The sequence below is a fragment of the Otolemur garnettii genome, unplaced genomic scaffold (genome assembly GCF_000181295.1).
Source record: "Otolemur garnettii isolate 467f Iridium unplaced genomic scaffold, OtoGar3 scaffold00009, whole genome shotgun sequence".
In the NCBI taxonomy this organism is placed as follows: Eukaryota; Metazoa; Chordata; class Mammalia; order Primates; family Galagidae; genus Otolemur; species Otolemur garnettii.
The window spans coordinates 35,932,476-35,956,487 of record NW_003852404.1 but is presented as its reverse complement, the minus strand read 5'-3'; the positions used below and the strand labels follow the sequence as shown (position 1 = coordinate 35,956,487).

At 33.9% G+C, this 24,012-nt stretch overlaps 1 protein-coding gene across 1 annotated transcript in view; it reads right to left on the bottom strand.

Moving 5' to 3' along the window:
• Window positions 1–24,012, bottom strand: part of LOC100950573 (ephrin type-A receptor 6) — a 696,992-nt gene that overhangs the window by 118,370 nt on the left and 554,610 nt on the right. The window contains exons 11-12 of the mRNA XM_012801499.2: window positions 19,308–19,433; window positions 3,500–3,561 (exon numbers count right to left, since the gene is read on the bottom strand). Coding sequence (XP_012656953.2) covers window positions 3,500–3,561; window positions 19,308–19,433 — 188 coding nt within the window. The remainder of the gene's footprint in view (window positions 1–3,499; window positions 3,562–19,307; window positions 19,434–24,012) is intronic.

The following is a 24,012-nucleotide window of genomic DNA, read 5'->3' as shown; positions in this document are numbered from 1 at the left end:
TTCTTCTTCTTGTTTCCTCATTTGACTATACTTTGTAAAAAAACTAAATATGTGTCTTCTCTCATGGCAAAGGATTTGAGGCATGAGTAGAAGGCTGCAGCGTGAACACAGTACATCGTCTATAATCGAAGTCAGTGGTATTGTATTTTGGTGTAACCACGTTTGTAATCTGATAAACAAATTCACATTCAACAAATATTATAAAATGAAGGAATACATTTTTGGTTGACATGTGATATCTCAAATTTTTGAAGTTATTTTTAAGTATTTTTATTTGAATTGCTAGTTAACATTGTTGTAAAAATGGCGGTCTTAAGATTTAGAGGCAAGTAGTTGCCAGATAGGCAAGTAGAAGCAAGTAGTTGCCAAAAAGGGTGCTTATGAAATCCATATGTGTAGCTGCAGAAAGACTGTATAGGAATGATGGTCAAGGTTACATTTAATTCATACCAGGCACATTGGTGATGTTGTGCCTTCCGGGCAGCCTGGATGATGGTTTGATTGCTAAGTCAGAAAGTATTTAAGTTTAAAATGAAAAATGCAGACAGTGGTATACACACCCTTCCTCTACACGCATGTATGCAACCACAAACACACACACAAACACACACATACACACACAAAACAACACCCTTAACCACACCTTCCACCTACCAATATCTATCTGTCTATCTATCTGTCCACAAGGATCTCAAAAAGCACGGAATTTACAAATCTAGTGCAATATCACAGTCAGCCGGCCACCAACATCGGCACCAGATTGTAATCTTGTACTTAATTGTGCTCCCACTCCTTCATAATAAAACAGCAAACTGAAGTGCTTTTCAAATAGTGTGGGAAACCAAAGGGAAATCTTTTCTACTTCCAGTAAGTAGAGAGAGCTATTAATGAGCCACGATGGCTCCACTACTGCACAGTGCATTTGCCACTTCCTTTTTCTTCTGCTCACAGAAGCTGTGATTATCGAATTATAAAGCAATAGTTTGAAAATGACTTTGGCTATACGCATTTATGTATTTTATTTCTTCTTGCCATAGGGAATTGAATGTCTGCCATTGACTTAAAGTTTCTAAGGCACTTTGAATTTCTGGATAGAAGGGATAAGATTACAAGGGAGGGTTAGGATATTAAAGAAAGGTAATTTTTTTTCCATTTATTTGATTTTTTTACATTTTAATCAAATTATTTTTAGAAACTCTACGTGTAGAATGGACATGGACCACATGGGGCGATAGAAGTAGATAGAAGTAGATTCAAAGTAGTAAGCAATTTAATAAAAATAATTCATAGCATATGAGAAGAAGGCTTTTGGAGATAGAAATTGAGTTTGAATCCTCACTCTGCCACTTATAATGTGCCATGTATTCTTCTCCAAGCTTAACAATAATCCATTTAGTTAATCTTCATAAAAATTTTTTATGAGGTGAGATAGGTGTTGTTCATATCCATATTTTATAGATGAGTAACCAGACATGGAACAAACTTGGTTCCATGCCCAAGGACACACAGACCATAAATGGCAGTTACAATTAGCTAAGTGTTCAGGTTCTAACAGTAGTATTGGTAGCCACCATCATTTGAACATTTACGTTTTTTCTAGATACTCTGGTAATACATAGTGCATAATAACAGCCTAAAAAATACTAGTTTCAAAAATTTAAATCATAAAAGCACATCACTTGTGTAGTAGAATATATATAAAAGTAAATATTTTATTTATTTCTTATTACTGTTCTTTATAACATATTTTAACTGATTCATGATTCAGCAGAATAAAGCTAACATTTCTAAACTAATTTGCTTGTGGAAGTCATTTGATCCAATTTTCAGAAGCAATTTAGATGGAGTATCTTGCTATATTATTTGCCATTATATTCTGCTAAAGGATATAGGTGATTAAAAAAAACAAAGAAATAGAAAACCAACCTATTCCATGTATCATTAGACAATGAATCATTTTGGTATACAACTGATAAAAATAGGATTTTGAATAAACATAATGAAAAGATAGAAGTATATATGCATTTCAAGTGCTATGAGAGTCCTGATAAATTATTCCAAGGTAATTTAGAACAGATGAAATGAGTACAAGCTATAAAATAACATTCTGAGAATGACTACAGAAAAGTACAAACAATTCATGTCCCCAAACACCTTGGAATTTCATTTTGCCTTAAAGAGTGCACTTGTTTGAGAGCGTACACCGCATGAGCAGTATTCCTCGGTAATAACCTCCAGATTCTGCTGATTTCAGCTTCTGGTACGGAATGTGGACATCAAGTCCAGTCACAGTATAAATATATCTTCACTGCTAACATTTGAGAGCAGCTGGAAGAAGATGGCACAGAATCAAGAAAAATAAATGAAAATGAAATCAAGAGAGAAAGGTGAGATGCAAATGGAACTTGGAGTAACACGGGGGCAAAAAAAATGAAGTGAAGAAATAATGTTTTATTTTCACATGCAAATAAAGAAGAAAAATAATATAACACATTGCAAATGGCAAAATCCAGCTATTTTGTAAGCAAGAAAAATGGTTATGTCTCTTTCCCTCTCTTCTCTTTCTCTCTCTCTTTATAAACATAGAAATAGGCGTTTGTGTGTGTGTGTGTGTCTTTATGTGTGTGTATACGTGTATGTAAGAATACAATGACACACAAATATGTGCCCTCTGCTGGGGTGAAAAATATTTACTGTCGTGATTATTTTTTAACATTTCATTCATTTCACTACCCATGAATATTCTCATAGCACATGATGCTTCTAAAATCTTACACATATTACACATACGTTTTGAAATACAGCTTATTCATGCTTCCTCAACTTTTGTGCCACTATATAAAACCCATAGTTTCTTGTATGCACTACACTCTCAAGGATAAGTTACTTTAGAAATAATGCTTTCAAAAGTTCCATTCTGAAACAAATATCTGCTCGAAGAGTTTTATTCTCTCTCCCTTTGTTTTCTGAATAGTCTGCCAAATGCACTTGAGAGGGACAAAGTTGACTAAAATAGATTTGGGAAATGAACTTGATTCACTGTTGGTAAATATCCAGCAAATTTATGAAGTTCAGCATTATAGATAGTGCATAAAATATCATACTGAATAGTTAATTGTGATAAAGAGAAATGAATGGTTGTGTGAGGCAATTGAATGTTATTTAATTTCTCTTGTCATGATAGCATTATGTGCAGTATACACATATATATACACATACGTAAATACATTGATCAATGATACACGTATGTGTGTGTGTATGTATATATATGGCAAGAGCTTTTATAGGTAAAATCAATTAGATTATTAACTGTACATCTTCCCCCCTTAGTAACACTGTAATGTTTCACAGTATCAGAGAAATATACCCTAGAGAAAACACTGCTGCTCTTCACAGAAAATTCATGAATAACATTATGCAGAAATTAATTTATGATAAATGATTTAAATATAGAACTCAGAATAGCTTATTTAAATGCCATCAGAAAAGAACACCTCACCCGCAGAAAGGAGTCGAGGGATCCATTCTCCATATATTCCACCACAATCATCACTGGTCTGCCTGCAGACGAGCAAGAAAACACACAAGGATTAGAGCAATTACAGAAATATGTGCTGCATTTAGCAGATATCCAGCTGTGGCAGCTAAATTATTTGGATTTTATTAATAGGAATTTCATTTTCCAACCTACTATAAATGTACTCATATTATACATAGGCATTTCTCTATTTCTTTATAGCATTATTTTCTTGAGTTCATAAAAGGGACAAGAATTACAATATAAATTACAAAGGAATTAAGCATTTCTTTTCCTAAAGCCCTGCAATCATTTGTTAGATTATGCCCTTTTTGTCCTCTGGTTTTTCTTTTAAAGACAATTAACAAGCTGAAATCAGGATTTAAGCAGTTACTATAGTTACCTTTACAGTTGTGGTAGAATTTCAAGGTGGTGTAATAGGTTTGGCTAACTCACATGAGAATGGGCATTTCTGAAACATTTCAAAGGCAGAATATAAAGGAGAAATTTATAAATTCTCTTTATAAGAAATTATAAGCCATCTGTCATAGTCTTATTTCAAAGGCTCTTACGCAGAACATTTTACTAGATTGATGAGTGATACAAAGTTGGTAGGGTCTGTAATAGCTGCTGATCATTTCTTTTTTGGACATAGATTTGATCAACAGAGCCATGAAGGCAGTACATAAAAACGTAAGTTCAGTCTGATTTTGTGGACTAATACAGAAGATCAGAAACTGAACATTACTTATTTCTATTTCATCATATCTATTGTTTTAGTTCCCAGTATACCCTCTATTAGGTAGGATATTTGACATAAATAACTTCCATTTATTTCAAAGAAGACAATGCATTTGTTCAGCCCAAATCCCTAAATTTAAAAGATAAACTCATTTCCGATAAAGGAGAAATAATATTCACCTGCAATAAGCATGTATGACACATTTACTTTTTACATCTACCTTTCCCACTCTTACTGAGATTTTTAGCAATTCAGTCTGCACTAGGCATAGTTTCTCTTATAAACATAAAGAAGATCTGGAAAGAAACTATGTGTACCAATGATAGAAATATTAAATCTAATTGTATTCAGGTCCCTTTTATGAAATTAAAGCCTTGTGGGTTAGAAAGGGTGACCATCACAAATTAGTACGATGTATGCAAATGCTAGATTTCACATTTGAATCTATACTTTAAAGAAAGACATGTTAAAGGTTAAATGTAGTAATAAAGCCCCAATTTATCATGCATAAAATGAGAACCCAAAGGAGGTCTCCATTTGTAGTGAATATTAATGTATATCCTACAACGTTCCTCAAAGTCATTAATTTTACCCAAATATGAATAAAGAACTTTATCAGCAATTATTAAGGTCAAAAGAATGGCCAGTACTCTCGTGGGCAGGGATCTAGAAGATTCAGGTTTTAAGCCTGAAAGTTCGTCCTGAAATCTCTTATTTGCCCATTGGTTTCAGAGAGCTTGGAGACAGGAGACTGATGAGAATGCTTAGGTAGCGAGGTGGAGAAAAATCCTTTTATATACAAGTACATTTTTGTACTTGTATATAAAAATCCTGAGCCCAGGATTCCAGTTTGAATAATAATAGATTATGGACGTCAAGGGGAAAAGCTGAGCGACTAAAATGATGACCCATTTCTTCCTTACCTAAAATTTCACACTTTTTAAATCTGCTTTGACCATTGCTGCCAGAAGAAAACCTTTGGTTTCTTGTTAAAAATATTTATCCTCCCCTTGAGAATGCCAGTCTTATAGAATAAAAAGATCTTGTAAGGACTTTACTTGTATTGCTACATACCATTATTGTTCCTGTTACACGGATAAGAAAATTGAGGGATAGAAAACTAAACTACTTATCTAAAATCAAATGAAGTAGGAGGTGTCTATCTCACAGTGTTAGGTATTAACCTTTATATTACAGGCAAGATTTATAGAGAAGAGCCCCGAGGGTCGTCCTGCTGGCTGGTTCTCTCCAGGGACGGACCTCACGTTTCCTAACTGGCCTTAGCATCCACTGCTCTACCAGTTATCATTATTCCTGCTACATACTGAATACTTTCTCTTTCCGTCTTTACTTTTGGTATTCATCCTCCAATACTATCTCTCAATTTGCGTCTTCCTGTGATCTCACCACATAGTCACTCTAACCCCCAGAATTTATACACTGCACCTCTTTTAGAAAGTCTCCCAAGGTGATATTTTTCTTATGGTTGTATTTCTATCACATCCATTGGGCACACTATAAATGTTGTGCCTAGTTTTTATATTAAGTTGCTTTTTTGTGTGTGGCCGGGGCTGGGTTCGAACCCTCAAGCATATGGGGCCAGCACCCTACTCCTTGAGCTATAGGTGCCACCCATTAAGTTGCTTTTCTTTCTTAACTTCCCATAAAGGCTTTCTATCCCAGTTCACTGAGTTTGTGAAGGTCACATCCCATAGAGCTAAGCACGGTAGATGCTTTGTGAACATAAGTTAATTTTTCATATTGACTTTACAATTCCTAAGAAAGTAACACTAAACTACTTCAGCAAGATTCTGATCTACATGAATACAAAGTGCTTTGAAGTTAGTTCTATCTATAACTCTTTGGGAGATACTTTAGTCTTAAAATTCATCAGTGACAAGTTTCATTTTCTCATTAAGAATAATGAAGAATCAGATGAAGACGCCCCTGGTTTCTTGTGAATTAGAAGTTTCACATTTGAGCTTTTCCTTTTTTTGTGTTTTGTGCAGTAGTATCAATTGGGAGCAGCTGTTAACTCAACTAAGTTGTTTTTTTAGACTATTGCTGGCATCTAACCTGTAATTTGTTTCCTAGTGGTTTTCTATAGGGAAGTTAGTTATACTGTGAAGATGGTAAGCACCTTTATAGTTCATTATTATATGTCATAATCAAGAAAAAAGTATAAGAGAAATTGTGAAAGTTAGGATGCTATTTATTTCGATCTGTTTTAGGTGAGAGAGGTCTGTTAGCTACTGTGGTCTTATTTTTCAATATGTAAAATTATATGTTGTATTATTGGTCTTGAAGACATATTTGGAAATAATTTATTTCAAAATATTACAGCTTATTTCCTTCTGTGTAACATTAGCCAGTTACTCGAAGTGCCTCCTGGCACAAAGTCATCATAGCGTTTGGCTTTTATTGGCCAAACCAGGCTATTCGTATGTTAGCCAATTCTCAAAATCCCCAGGTTGTTTTTAGAAGTTTTTAGAAGTTGTTTTTAGAAGTTTGATTCAAGAGATTTTCAAAGGTACTTCTACAAGTCACACAAAGTGAATTTCTTAGGTTTTTCTTCATAAATAGCCCAGAAATGCTTATGAATATTTTAAACTGCATTATAATGACAGACTCTATGAAATCACTTATTTATGCTCTGTGGACAATGAATTCCGTATCCCTTTTCATTCTTTTCTCTTATAACCAAGAAGAATTATTTTCTTTCCTACCTCAAATTAATTTTAGGGACTTTTGATAAGTATTTGAAAAATATATACTTATGATGATTAATCATGATATTTGAAACAAATATCTGCTAAAGGAGTCTTATTCTCTCCTCTTTTGTTTTCTGAACAGTCTGCCAAATGAACTTAAGAGGGACAAAGATGACAGAAATAGATTTGGGAAATGAACTTGATTCACTGTTGGTAAATATACAGCAAATTTGCGAAGGGACTTTTAGGGACTTTTGAGAAGTATTTGAAAAATATGTACTTATGATGATTTGATAAAGGTAGAGTGGAGAAACTATATGATCAGAAGATTCTAATTTTCTTATGTTGTTAGATAAAACAAAAGAAAAGCATTCCTTCAATGTTCCATAGAAATCTTGGAAAAAATACTGTGCCACTGAAATAGTCTTTTTATTTTTTCCTCAAAGAATTTTATTTTTAAAAAGGGAACTGCAGAGATTTAACATTTTCATATAAATAATGAGTTTGTGCAGGATGTAGTATTTTCTATTAGTTTGGCAATTTCTAATGTGCAGTCAATAAAATCAAGAATCAAAACGAATCTCAACAACCTCAAAACTCTATTACAGATTTAAATCACTGTAGTTTATTTAACATTCTATCACATCTATATTTTGTCTACCAGGTAATAAAATTTGTAGTGATAACTTGGATTGACAGAGTGCCTGCATTTTTCCCCCCTAGATGCAATTCAGGAATCCTTGAAGCAGTTATTTAACTATTTCTACCCTCCCTGTGTCTGCTGTAGAGATAGTGGATTACAATTACACTCTCAAATGGATTTGATAATAAATGAAATAGTCTTATGCCTCTAAGCCATTCATAATGTATGGAGGGGACAAATTTGAACACAGCTACATTATATTAAATCGTTGCTTTTATTTGCTTAAGTGCTAAAATTAAAGAATTGTTTTCCTCTGAACGTGTTGCTGGGTGATCATCAGATCATATTCCAAACAAATCCCATTCTCAGTAAGTTTGAATCCCAAATTTTAGCGTTTCCCCTGAACTTTCTTTTCTTCTCATAACCTTTTCTTACTTAAACATTACCATCCGTCCATGAATTAGTTACCCAGATTTAAAACCCTATTGTAATATTGACCTTCTTACTTTATCAAATCCTTTTTAAGTCATAGGTTATTAAGTTCTGTTGATTGTACATAAAATTGATTGTCACGGCCCTCGTTCTGCCTTTGTTTACTCTTGTTTGACATATTCTATTGCAACAATATTTTACTGGTTTACTTGCTCCTATTTTCGTATTTATTCACAAACTAACTCTTGCACAACCATTTCTTTTTACATTTGCGTCTATAGCTGCATGTCAATCCCCGTAATAAGAACTAATGGAGAAAGAAACATGTTCTAGTAATATATTCTCAATATTTGTTTACAAATTTGTTTCTCTGTCAAACTCTTCCATAGAAAGAAAATAGTTTATGATGCATCTTAAAGAATGTATCCTTATATTTGTCTTTGATTCCTCTATACAGCCTATCATGGCCTAATACAACTATTATTTTTGAACAGTCAATAATATACAGTAAATTTTAAAAAGGTCTACTACGTAGCAAGTACTTTTCTAGGTTCTAGAGGTATATCCTCAATCCATGTAAGATCCTTGCTCTTATGGGGTGTAGAGAGAAAGGGCAATAGACATCAGGAGACATTCAAGTACTATAAAGCACTAATGTCTCATTCCCTCACTTACAGACTGTTACTTATGGCCTTGTTTTTGGTAGGATTAAAGTCTAAGGTGCTTGTAATTACGTTCCTTTACAACCTATCCTCTACCATCATTCCTAGTGCCATATTTTACATTCTTTATTCCCATACCTCCTATATTTCAAATTCTCTAATGATAACTCCCTAAGTGTGGACTTGTATCATAACTCCCTAAGTATGACTTGTGTCTGCCTTTCTTCTCTGAAAGTCTGTCTTTGTATGGCTTCCTCTTAGTAAAAATCATGTTTACAAAAAGGAAGCAGTGTAAATATCATGTCCACTTAAAATTTTCCCATGATTCACTTTCCCATGTAGGGTCCATTATTTATTTACCTTTTCCTCCCTTTATATCTTCATTAAGGAATTGTCTAACACTGATGGTATGATATTGATGCTAAAAATGGCAGTTTCTACTTCCCATTCTATAGTGGCCTTGAGATCAGGACTTGTTCTTAATTCTTCTCTGTTAGTTCACTATCTAAGCACAGATAGTGAATGCCAGAAGGGAGACACACACACATTTTATGTTTTGAGTGAATGCCAGAAGGGAGACACACACATAAGGATGTTCTCTGAGAATATCTCTAGACCCATACAAGAGTTACTGAAATACCACAATGTCAAATTGATAACTTTTAAATCCTAAATTAGTTTCATTATTAAAATCACAGTTTGGAAGAAAGAGCAAAATTCCTATTTCAGTTCTGCTACCTATTAATGGCACGATCTTGGACAAGTTACTTTAGCTTTTTTAATTTTTGCATCTATAAAATGCGGAGCACTCAATAGTGTAGGTGTCCATCTACTTTCCTTTTCTTTTATGCATCATTATCTGCTTCTTTATCATATTTGTTCACTAGGTAGCAAGCAAGTTTATGAAAAATGGAGCTTTTTATATCTTATTATAGTTTGGTATTGACATGAAAAGTTTTTTACCTTGTATGACCAAGTAAAAGTTAAAATGATTGCTAATTATATGTTTAATATGATACAATAAGTTTCTAGTTTTAGCACTGAAATTTGTATGTCCTGGAAAAACAGGGATAGTTGGGTAAAAGGAACCAAGCTACAAGTTGTGGGGCTAAAGTCAGCCTGATATTGAGGATTTTTTCAACTTTGGACAAGTGGCCTTTCCTACTCATTTGTCATCTCCCTGCCTTTTTGTTCCTCATTCATATACAGTATACCCCTCCTATGCACATTATAAACTCTTCATTTGTTCATTTGTATATTATCATATATTATATATAGGTATATTATTATAACCACCATACGGTAAAGGTGAGATTAAAAATGTTAATGAATTTGAAACACAGATAATAGAATCTAACACTAAACATTGAGTAACAGCTGAATGAATGAATAGATGGATGCTGAGTATTGTATGTCTTGTCTTACTGACTAGATGTTGAATCCTAAGGTAAGAAACATTTTATGGAGATGAGAAGGTTCATTACTAAAAATGATTAGGTCGGTATATTTAGGAGATCTCTTGACAGTCTCAAAGGTCCATTTAAAATCCTATATATCTGAAATCAACTGGTTTGAAGTTGTTTTAATGAATAAAAATGGTTTCTTCTAACATAGAGTAAAATAATCCAAATGAGCATTTTCCTGCTTTAAGTAAGATACTATAAAATAGTTTCATATAGATCGCTTTAGTTGAAAGCAGGTTCTTCTTCCTGTCTAACTAGCTATGTTACATCTTCTGTCACCTACTTGAAAACTTGTACTAATAGCATGTTTTACAGTTAATCTGGAATTGATCGTTTTAACCTTACAGCTATTTGAAAACCCTGAGTTTACATAATCATTATGTTTATTGGTTCCATTTCTTTCTCTTCATTTCTTTGTTTTGCTTTCTAAAATGTAGTGGTGATGCAAATGCCCTCGGAGGAATGCTGAAGAATAAAATGCTTTAGTGGTAAAGCAGCAGAGCAGAAATTAGGAGAGGTGATCTGCACTTGTGAAAACAGTAGCATTTCTTACTCTAGATTCATCTTAGAGTAAATGAAAGGGATGAGGCTAAAGAAATGAAACATGAGTTTCCTGCCATGCCATCTGTATGGATTAACTTCAGTAATATTCAATAATATCCTTCTTTCTACTAGAAATTATATGCGCAAAAAGATTTCTCCTTCTCTAAAAGTATGGCGTTGACCATGAAAGTTGCTGCCAAAGAAGCCTGATGTTGGACTGTGTTTTCATTGTAAGACATCAACCAAACTACAAAACGCTCATAACATGAGTTTTCAGGAATAGTTGTCGTGACTTGGTATTACAGCCATATTTAGAAAAGTAATAATGATAATAAAATTAAAAACATCTGTTATGAAATTGGTTTGGTTTTCCAACTATTGTGAAAGAAGTAATTGATTATGCAATAATCAGTGGTATAATCATTATTAGGTAGCAACAAACAAACGAGAGCAGAGAATTCTCATGCCTTGAAATATTGTATAATATCTAAGTTCAAAACCAAGTTCAACTACATGGCAAATAACTAATTTTATGCTGTTCTAGTACTTGGTTTCCTTCTGTGAATAGTTTTCGTGCAGATAACTTTAAAATAGATACTATATTTAAATCACCATATATGCAATAATAACAACTTCTTATAAACTCTTCAATGTGCCAGGCACTGTTCTGTGAGCTTTACATGTGGTAACTCATTAAATCCTCATATCAATCCTGTAGTGGGTGTAATTATTAACTCAGTTTAATAGATAAGAATATTGATGCACGGAGAGTTTAAGCAACTTGCCCAAGGACACACAGTAGGCACTCTGCAAAGCCAGGGTTCGAAGCCAGGCAATCCTGCTCCAGTGTCTGAATGCTTCATTACCTTGTTATACCCCCAAATAATACTTGACTCTCCAATAGTAACTTGGAGGACATAAAGCAATGCCCTATCCTTCTGTGTCTTCTAGAAAGACATTACAAGCTAGGCACTGTGTCATTCCCAAAATTGTTTTGTGGAGAACTTCTATGATTTTAAAGGCCAACAAAGTCCTAAAACATCTTATTTCAACAGGAAGTGTGTACTAAGAAAACCAGCTGTAAAAAAAAAAAAAAACAACCTTTAAATTTTGCTTTCCCTGTCTTCTAGTCAGCTTATGATAATCATCTTAAGGTCCTGTTACAAGTTTATGTATTTAAAATTATCTTCGTATTCCCAGAGAAGGCTTATAAAGACCAGGCTTGGTGTTAGAAATTTGAGTTGGAAAGGCATTCATGAGAACATTTAAGAACGGCACTGTGATGTGGCTTGTGCAAAACCTGAGAAGACGACACTGAGGATGCCCTCACGTCCTGAATATCTGAAGGGAGTCTCTAAGATTTGGGCAGATCGCATCATATTTTCCAGTAGTATTTCAAATGCTGTGCTTTGTTTCTGGCTTCAGAAGTGTCTTTTGGTTACATAAGTGTTCAAATATTTATCATTCTGGTCTTCTGTTACATTCGCTACCAAAAGAAAATTACCAGAAAGTTTAAAACAAACCTCCAGACAGGATATATTTACTGTATCCTAACTACATAAGTTATTTATGGAGAAATTTTAATTATCATGGAGAAAACATTTGTTAAATGAATCATCCATATGCTATAATTATATCACGGACTACTTTCCTCTCCCCCCCAGGGCAAATTACTATTTATTTTTGAATCTTTTCTGCAACTCTTACACGATGTTTAATTTTTTAAAAATGTTTAATTTTGCTAACTAGACTCCCTGTAAGACCTCTGTGCGTTGAACTAGGAAAAGCCAACATGGTTTGATAGGGCAGCTTCTATGGTGTTTTGTTCTTCAAAGCAAAAGAATGGAAGGTGAGCTGAGGCGTGTGTCATAACAGGGGTTCATGTGCCTCCATGCCCCATAGGTCCTCCAGTGGGCAGCTGTCTGTGAGGGCACGTATGCCACCCTGAGGGGAGCAACATGCTTCTCTGGGGAGGAAGAGACATTTGAGTAGCTTAGTTTTTTCGCAATTCCAATTAAGGTGCAAACCACTGACAGAACCACAATCAGTACAAATATTAAATGCTGGTTTACGTGGAGACTCAGAGAATGTAGCAAGCCATAAAAGTTTTTTCAGAATTTTTCTTTGTGCAAAGAAAATGATTCTTGGATGAAGCTTTCAAAAATATTTCTTTGAATAGAACCAAACCAATGACACACTCTGAAATAATAAAACATGAAGATCTCTCGGGAGTGGATTATGTTCTCCACAGAGAATTTCAATGTATAGAATATTCATATTTTTAAGATGCAAACTTATTCAAATGATATTAAGATAAAAGAAGCATTTATGCTAAAAAGAAGGCTTAGTGAAGGCCAAAGGCTGAAACTATTTAAAGATTCTGAAAATGGAGAGGTAAAAAAGAACTAGTAAAAAAAGTCTGGAGATCATTTAAAATCACTTTGAAGATTTTTTTGTGTCTTTCTGGCGGGAAATCAATAGAAATTGTGTTTTGTAAATGCTCAAGAGCTGGACCTCAAATGCATCCACACCTTTGTTTTTCTTTTAATGTACTGCTAGCCTTACATAAAGATGATGGTGCTCACCTGTCAGGTAAGTATGACTTTCTACACAGAACGTTGACTTCTTAAGAACAATGGGTCCTTCATGGTATGGACTTCAGGGTGTCCAGAGACCTCCTGAAATTGCACGCAAACATTTACACATATATTGATGCATCTGTCCATTACCTTGGGGGAGAGGTCTGTAACCTTCATTTGATTCTGAAAATCAGCGTTAGGGAAGGTTACAGAATCCTTGAGATTTTATGTGGCCTTTATAATGAATGAGGAGGTTTATCTTTAGCCAAGAAACAAAGTCAAATGAATAAGGACTCTGGGTCCATGACCTGTATCTCAATATCAGGATCATCTGTCCACAGGAGTCTTAAACTCATACACTCTGAAATCAAAGTTTTTATAAACTGAATGTTATGTGAAGGTTTAATTTATAACCTCAATTTTGTATATGTTCTCATCTTCAATTTTCTTATTCCAAGTGATATCTTGAACTTGCCTTCCTTAAGAGTTTTAAATTATTTTCTATTCTTTTGTGTATTTCTCTTCAAGTAAGCCAAGAAACTAAAGGATAATATATACATGCTTTTTTAAACCCACTTTAAGCAATAAAGTGAGCCCAATGAATGTACCCTTGACATTATCTGGTTAGCTTTCTTTTTGTACTAATTGGGGAATATATCCTAAACAGGTGTTTTAAAATAACCCTCTAACCTAGCAGTAACAGTGCTGTGTTATTTTATAGAGGTTGCTTTGAGTTGTATAACCAGAACTAAAATTATGCATCTCACCCTCCTTGTGCTTTGGGTGGCTGGGCGTGTCCATTTGTTATTTTATCAGTGACCCTACGTCCTCAGCCTCTCCTCACTCCTGAAACAGCAATAATCTTAGTCTTCTGCCCAGACATGCCTCACATTCCGCTTCCTACTTTTTTAATAGTTGTTTTCTGCAGTTTCCTATTGAAGGCTGCAGCTGCACAGACTTCAAAGGAGGAGAGTTCTCCAGGGAGAATCGTGCTGATGGGTTTTGAGTAGGGCCTGTATTGGGGCTAGAAACCATGTTAAATGGCAAGGAATAAAGAAAGTAGGAATTACTATTTCACATAAAGAGTTTTCTTCTGATTATAGTTTATATTTTGAACAATTTATTTAGGATTTTGCTTTGCACATTCAATCTAATTTTTTTTCCCCTTCGTAATCAGTTTTTGGTTTAAGTGAATGCACACACTTACTCATTCACACATACCTCAGCCAGGATAATTGGCAACATTCTCAATGGCAGAAATGTATAATATATATGACCTTAGATTAAAGAAGATTTTGTTTTTCTCTGAAGATCTCTTAGCTCAAGAGTAAAACATCTTATGTATACTCATTACATCAATATCTTGTTAAAGATGAAATAAGGCAAATCATTATACATGCTACAGAAAAATACTCCAGGAATCATTATTGGAGGATATGTAGCCAATAGAAATAGTTTATCTCAAGTTATTAATTTTGAACTATCAAATTATGCAACTAAAAGAAACTTATTAATTAACTTTTTAGAATGCCTGACTATCTGAAGAAATGAAATGGGTTCCTTTGATTTTTCTGAACTTCAGTTAGATTGTATTTAAAATGTACATACTATTCTTCTCTTGATTTCCCTTGGCACATTACATTGGTGCCAACTTTCCTTAATTCGTTGTATATTCTTTCTGCTACCTAGTCTTATATATTTGCTCTTCTACAGTCCTCTATCTGCATCAAAACCTGATAATATTATATGTGCTTTCACTAGATCCTAGAGTTTCTATAGCTTTAACCTTATTTATCATTCCTGGCTCATTTATAAAATCTAAATCATATGTTTTCTTAGCAAAAAAAAAAAAATGACTGGTAACAATGCATGCAATATTTCCATGGCTCCCTATCAGATAGGATTTCACATGAAATAAGGAAAGAAAAATATTGAGAATCATATTTAATGGACCGTGAAGACATTTTCATATTGGCTGAGGACTGTACATCCTTTGTTAAAGAAACGGGATAGTTGGATATGTCACTGGTTTATACAAGACTAGACTGTGAATTCATTTTCTAGCACAGCTACGGGATGGTGGTAATAATATGAATCCCTTTCCAAAGGACAAATAAATAACATTAAACATTATTATTAATTATATACTCAGGAATTGCAAATATGTTTTTGAATCTTCATATTTCTCCTGTGTGATTCACAGCAGCAGACAGGGAGTCTTACTCCATCTTTGCCATTTCCTTTGAATCTAATACAAATCACACAATGAAAAGAAGCTTGGGTAAAAATGTCAAAAGAGGTGTTTTATATATATAGCATGAAGCACAGGTAGGCAAACTGGAGTTTCAGAGACACACTCCCTGTATAACGAAAGAGAGTCTAAGATTAACCACAAAGGAAGTATTACAGAAATATTCAACACTGAATTTTTTTCCAGGACTTGGCTATTTCTAAATCTCACAGGTTGCCTATTTCCTATGTTCTCTCCTTTACAGACTTCCCTTGTAGTTGACAAAGCTCATTAGTTTAAGGCAGGCATTTGAGAATGTTCTAGAATGTGATCTATGGATATGAATTACTGCCTCAGTGAAAATATGATCAGATCTCCCACAACTAACAGAAAACTGTAAGCTAAAATTTTGTTGCTCCTATCATACGTGATCCTAAGAAATTATTTTCTAAGTAATTTGCAGATAATAAATATGCCTTTATAAATTAGTCTAACTTTTAAGACACATTGTAATAGTTGGATCTTATGTAAATGTGAGATATCGTATAATGTCAGATACTTGTTGCTGAGGAGTGACAGAAAAACTGAATCCATGAAATCTCCATATATCACTTCATCACTATTTGTGCATGACTTTATTTTTTCAAAGTTTTTATTACTCCACTTTTATTTATGTATGGTAAGCTGATGAAACTATCAAAACCATAAGGGACTTGGGCAGAGATGGAATCTGCCATAAGGTGAACCACCAGTGTATGACTGTGTATAATGAACACTCCATGGCGTATACAAATGTTCTGAACTATTTTCAAATTCTGTTTGACCACAGAATTAAGTCAAAGAAAAAATGAGGTGGAGCAGAGAACAAGCTTATCATTTTAGAGTATATCCCTGATAATCTATATTTAATAGAGGGACATTTACTGTTCTCAAGGAGGTAGAATTTGATTTACATAGCAAGGAACACAGTGGGAAAGGACTTTGTTTTAAAAAATAAAATTTTAGAGTTATGTCATTCTAATATCTCCTCTCCTTCTACTCCTCTTCTCTCCCCTCTCTCCTCTCTCTTCTCTGCTTTTCTCTCTTCTCCTTAACTCTTATTTCCTGTGATTACTTAACTTCATCAGGTAACTACAAAAGGTATTTCAGTAAGTATATTACTATACTTGCCATTCAATTTTCAACTAATACTTCCTGGTATTTTACTCTATCTGAAACTAAGAATAATAACATTTTGCTATTTACTATGGCCTTTCCAGAAATGAAAACTTAAAGCACTTGACAATTATTGCATAAATACTGATTTCAAGCTTGTCTGCTTTCTGAGTCATGTGATTCAATGATCCTCCTCATATTGCTGTTAGCATAAAAGTAAGAACTGTAGAAATATTGCTCTTTGATAACACAGTGTGTTATGAAGCATGAAAACCATTTTATTCAATACATAGGCTGTATTTCATTTAAATTTGATTATTACATGTAACTGGGAACAAAATTATTACCCTCTTTAGAAGAGGTTTTGTAATTCCTTGAGTGACATAGAAAATGTTTTACAAGATTCCCAAAGTACTGACACACATATATGTATAATCAACTGATCGAAAGTAAAATTAATTGCTTGAGCATCAACCTTTAGCCACCTATCTAAAGTGTCATGGTATAAGCCATGAAAGGAATTGCTTCTTACCCTCAAATTGATATCCTAAACCTGAGTGGTATCAGTTCAACTATAAGATGGTAAAGACATACTTTGGAATATTTTTTAAATGAAACAATGAAAACCTCTCATGATTACTGCTTCATTTCTTCTTATACTAAATTATAAAGGAATTCTTGGGAACTAGTTATAGTTGAATAGGAGAGGATTAAAATTATCTTTGAAATTATAGTAGTCATTACTGAAAAGTATCATACAAAGTATACAGGGATGAATTACCAAAAGATACAAACCAGGACAAATGAATTGAGTTAATTTCAGTTTAAGGGAACAGGACAAGTTTAAATCTATAAATTTTTTATAGAAGCAATTTTGTTACACCTGATTTTTTTTTTTTTTTTTTTTGTTACACCCGATTTGTATGTAATTCATGACAACTAAACTGAGTTTTCACTCCTATGAAAAGCTGGAGAAATTTTGGCTTAAAGCATAGAAGGATAGAGTACTAGAATGTTCTTTTAGATCCCTCTTTGGAAAGTTGTTTCTGTATTTGGGTTGTAGAAAGATCAACTTTCTTCTCTCATTCTCAGTGGCTGAATGTCATTTTTTCTTGTTTGTTTATTTCTGGTAATGTTGAATTATCCAAGTCACTACTAAACTTCTTAAACTTCATAATGTTATTTCTTGGAATCATTTAAATTCACTGAGATTTGTTATTAAAAGTTAAGCCATTAAACTACAAATAATCTCTTTGTCTTCTTAATTTCAGTCACTGGGATATTAATTATGTATGCAAAAGCTACAGTTTTATACTTTTAGTTAACTCTGGGAGCTCAGCTTTCATGCATTTCCCCCAGTCCTTTAGAACAACAACAACAACAAAATTCCAGTGCAACTGATAGAATTTCCATATCTAAGGAGAAAAATATATTGGCATAAGACCCATCAAAATTAAAATTGCTAATATTTTAATTTGCTTAAATAAAAGAATGGTTTCTAATCTATCAATGGCATTGCTGGCCACAAAGTCTCCAACTACATCAGTAATTTGTCCAGTGATGAACCTAAGTGACATCAAAACATATATATTGTTTGTTATTTTTCATGATTTAATTAGGCAAATCAGGATAATTAAAAGGCAAAGAAAAATAGTATATAAGGATTTTAGGATGTGTTGGTATAAGGCACAAAATGTGCATATTGGGAATTATTTTGATTAGATTTTCCAATCTTTTCAACTGTTCTCATTACATTGTGGGCTGGGCCAGCCTTTCCCAAAACATTAATGTCATTACCATAATTTATAGCATTGTTAATTATGATAAAACCGGAATAATTATGATTAAAAAGTCAAGAATCAATATTCTAATTCAAATTTGCTAAGACGCATATAAAATATAAAGTGGATTTGCATCCTTCAGGTACAACAGAGGAAGGCAGCTGGATATTTTACTAAACAACAGGGAAGAATCCATTTTTGATTACAATCACGCCATGGATAATCCACAAAGTGCTTTAGTGCACTTTGAAGTTGCATTTTAAAATGCTCAATATTCCATAATTTGCTTCTCTCATTGATAAAATATAACTTTGGTCATATTGGTATTTTTAGGGAGAACCACATGTTAATTTCTTTCTCAAAAATTTCTTCCAAATTTGCTACTTCGTGGTTTTTCATCAAATCATTTTTCTTTAGTGCAACGGTACTTTAATTAAATCTGCATAAACTCACCCAAATATGGAATTACTCTTTCTGTCAAGAACACTTAGTTTTTAATTCTCTTTCCTGGCCAATTCTGAGTGGTAAAGTGGCTTAAATCCATCTTTGTTTTATTCTTGAGTTACATATGTGAGATCCGAAGCTGTAGTTCTTACAAGTAAAAGTTTCTCAGAGAGGCAGCAGTATGCAAATTGGGTGCTCAGAGTCTAGATCCTTCTTCCACTTCCTTTATGCTATTTTCATAGCATTAGATATCATAAATGTGGTTCTTGCATTTAAAAAAGTCATTTGCATTCCTTTTTAAGAATATACTTTAGAAATAGTCATTTTTGTATTGTGGATCTATCAGTTATGATAATAGTCCTACTGGTGCACATGGTGGCAGAAAACTTCACCTGAAATACCTACCAGCAGGAATCCTGGGGGGCAAAGATCCTCCCCCTGGCACTGGATGCGGGGCCTGGATGCTATTTAAAAACCCCGCCCTCAGGAAGCTGGGGCAAAACGCCTCCACCCCAATGGCCGGGAAGGATCCTTTCAAGAGATAAAAATTGACATTAATCAAAATCTTTTATATGGAAAAGTTCTCGATCATTTAACTGGAACAAAACCTGAAATTAACAAAGACATAAAACCTCACAAAGCAGCTATAAAGTCAAAGGGATGGAATCATTTTTCTGCATACATTTATAAAATCAACCTGCTTTCTTAAAATACCACATTGAAAGAGGGTTTAGAAGCAGCAGGATGCTAAAATGAAAAATTTAAACCTACACTGAGAACACAAATTCTTGCCATGGAATGACCAAGTGAATGTAAATGCCAGCTGTGAATACCATTTATTTGCAGCATTTACGCCCATGTGAGTTACAGGCATGCAGAAAACCGCCATGATAAGATCTGAGATCCACGCTGCATCAAAAGGAGCAGTGCTTTACTTTAGCTGTATCTATACGCAAGTCTAAAATAAGGAAAACTTTTCTACCACACAAGAATTACATATTTTTGAAACATGGGTAAGAAAATCCATGTACACAATTATTCGTTCTAATTTTCTATTGAGGACCAGACATAAGAGTTTGCAAAGGTAGAACCATATGCTTTTTTATTTTTAAGAAAGATATTATGAAATACAAAAAAATAAGATAAACTGTTTGGAAATTGATCCATGAAATTATATAATGAATCATAGAATAAAAAGAAGGTCAGAGCTAGAAAAACCTTTCACTTTACAGACTAAGAAATGGAGGTCTGGAGAGGGAAAGTGGGCTGGACTACAAGTACCAATTCTTTCCACTCTAGAAAATAAATAAAGGATGAGCCAATTCCTATTCGGGAGATGACTATCCTCTGAATGTGTGTTATATGCCCTGCGCTTGAGAATACTAAAACATTTTGGTGTTTCAATGACTTGAAAGATACTAAATATCACTCAGAAGAAATTTTAATAGACGTGCAGTATCAGTGAATAGGCAGCACTGGCCACTGATATGGCCAGTTGAAAGTGAAATCACAATAGTTTCCTCAAAGCAGGTTACACTGATGGTTGTAAGAAACTTCTCCATCAAGCCTCTGAAACTCCCATCAAGCAGAGCAGCTTCACAGGTTAAGTCCTGGGGACAGATTTAGTAAGTCCTGTGTTTGTGAGGAGAGTTGACTCTGTTTCTTGATACAATTTTTTCACCAAGCATTAAGTTAAAATTTGAAGCTGCTTTGAACTTGGGTCAGAAATAAAGGGACCTGGTATACTGCGTATATCTTGCTTCTAGGGAAAAAGTTTATCAGTAAAGAGAAAAGCTGGCATCTTGTAGATCTTCAGAAATGTTTGTATGCAAAAGCAGAATTACAATGTGTATTTTAATGGGGGAGGCCCATACATCATGCACTGGATTAAAGAAAGTGCCCTGCTCTGAGGTAACTTCCAAGGAACAGTGAGACTATTTTCTCTTTCATGATTGCATGAAGTGTTTGAACACAAAGTTAACCTGCACCTGTGTGCACTGTTTCCCCCGTGAGGAATTTCCCACATTGCAACGTTTCATTATCGTCTGGGAAAACATGCATCACAAAGTCATTTCACGAATACCAGGTGGAGGTAATCAGATCACATATTTACATGGCATTCTTATTTAAAGTTACAAAGGAAATGATACTGTAACAAAGGGAAAATAATTACAAGAAATGCAGATTGTATTATATGCTGTGAAAAGCTAAAATTATGCAATTTTAGCTGATTAGGGATTTATGGAAGCCAAATCATAGGACACTTGGTTCAAGAATATTAGATCATAAAGAAAAAGAACAACATAGTCACGCTTAGCAAAGGAAAAAGGATGTGAATGAAATCATCTTAAAGGAAATTGGAAGAAAACAAAACCATAGAGCAGTTACTTGAAATAACGTCAAGATGCTTCACATGGAGAGATTTTTAGCTGGGGTTTTGCGATTTTTGCTGATATTCAAAATTGCTAACTTAGAAAAGATGCCCATTATTTTAACATTGAAAGAAGCTAAGTACAAATATTATTTTATTACTATGATTACGTTGATTGCTGTTTTTGTTGTTGTGACAGCCTGTCAAGTTTAATAGTAGCTTTCATTTTCCTAAACTTCCTACATCATTCATAATGGCTTTGCTATGTTTCTTTAGCACGGGTAAAAAGGTCTTTCATTTAGTGTGGCACTTATTTCTTAAAGAATTGTCACTTTTTATAGCTGAAGAAACAGAAACAGAAACCCCCCAGCAAGCCTGTTGAATGTGAATCCATATTCAGTTGCGACATCGTATTAGGTGATGACAGTGCTTTATCATTTTTCTCCTTAAGGTCAGTCACGTCAGTAGAGATTGCATGAAATATTACAGCTCTGAGTTTTCACAATCGGATCAGAGAAAACTGAAATTATTCTCTGTTATCATTCTTTATTTCTTAATCTGCAAGAAATTAAGTTTTAGAACTTTATATGGAATAATTTTAGTCCAGTTTGCCCAATTGTTCAGGTCGCCGATTCTCTTTTGACAAGTTTGACTTCTGAAAAAACTAATCATGGAATATAGTAATAAATGATATCATAGCTGAAGAATATATACAACGTATCAATTCTGTAGCAGGAGAAATGTCAATTTCTTCTTTTTTCTTTTTTTGAGAAAGAGTCTTGCTCGGTCATCTGAGCTACAGAGCAGTAGTGTCATCATAGCTCATGGCAACGTGCAACTCCTGTTGGCTTAAGTGATCTTCTTGCCTCAGCCTCCTGAGTAGCTGGGACTACAGGTGCTTGACAACATGCTTGGCTAATTTTTTCCCTTTTTGGTAGAGATGGGGTCTAACTCTTGCTCAGGTTGGTCTTGAACTCCTGACCTCAAGTGATACTCCTTCCTCAGCAGCCCGGAGTGCTAGGATTACAGGTGTGAGCCACAAAACATAGCCAAGTATTTTGTTTTTAGTTACAGTCAGCAGAGTATTTGTTAATATAAATTCGATTTTATATGTAATAAGAGTATTTTAGCTATTACAAGTTCAAGATTTAACACAGGTGGATGACTTCCCACATGCTTTTCTAAACTGAAATACTTGAGTTTCTAGTTTGTTAGTGATCGTGAGTTTTTCCTTACTGTATCGGTTCTCAAAATTGGCGGTACGTAGGGTGAACTACAAATCCTGAGCAGGAAAGCCATTTCCAGTGTTCAGTGAGGGGAGGGTTCAAGGTATTGCAATAAGTGGTTTACTCCTTGCAAACACGACAATTCTTTCTCCAAGTAGTACGCACTAAGAAATACCGTCTGACAATTGAGAATTGTAACAGAAGTTATGAGTTAACAGGTCATACAATGGAAGCCAATGTGAAAAAAGTAGATGATAATACGGCCACGGTCTGGATGCCATCATCTGGGTTGATCAATTAATGGAGCCCTCTGATTACTCCAATTATCTGAAAGTAAACTGGCCTGCAGGTCACCAGTTTTCAATCGTTATAATAAATTATATTTAATACCGAAGTTCTATAAAACAAAATGCCATTTCTAATTTGATATTGTAGTGATTCCCTGAACTAACTTTACATGGTAAACCAGGTTATCATTGAACATTTGTGGGAAAGATAATAAACCAACAATGACCTTAAAACCTTTGTCCCTTAATTTTCCCATCTGTAACTGGCTTGCCTCATGGGGCTATTTGTGGGGACTGAATGAAAGCAACTTATCATATATATAAGCCAACATTATTATTTAACAGTCCTAATGTATTTTAGAAAGGAAACTTTTAAGTGGAAGATGAGATTTTCTAATGCAGATCCTCCTATACTTACACAAAACTCTAATAGATGAAATCCCTTCTTTGAAGATGTGTATCAATATTTTAATTTTAATGCCAAGAAGTTTAACAACAAAAGCAATATCCTTATAATATGAACTTTTGAGATATGGCTCCTTCAAATTGTTTTCATTAAGTTGCATTTTTGCAAATATCCATTATGATCCATATGTAGACCATGGATACAGTAAAGACAATGTTGAATTGGAAACGTAAAATATACTCACATGTACACCTGTTTGAGGTGTTACAGGAAGATTAATTACTATATTTGGCTCTCCTCTGGTATACTCTCTTCAGTGACAAGTTTACTTCATATCAGCATTTTCTAAAATTGGGGTCGTGGGGGTGTTCCAGCACAGTACATGGAAAATGGGCAATAGAAAAAAATGCTAGAAATTCTGTCTATTTATGCTTTATCTTATTCTTTAGTAATTGCTATGTTTGTGTATCTTTTGTAAATATATACAATACTAATACTATTTCATATAAATAAACTATAAATAAAACATACTGAAAATAGCCCCTGCAAAAGTTGCTCAAACATTATTTTTGTTAGAGGTGTATGATCAGAGAATTTTGGAGATCACTTGTTTTAAGCAATAAAACAGTGAGAAAAATGCCAAAGTATGAAGAATAATTTATTTCAAGGACTTGAACAATTAGGGCAGTGATTTTCAACCACTCTGCCATGAAAAGTTTTAAAGATCATTAATTAAATTATTTTCTAAAGAAGTTCAAAGCACAGTAAGTATATTCTTTTTTTTTTTTTTTTATCAACATAATTGAAGTGTGCCACAGAA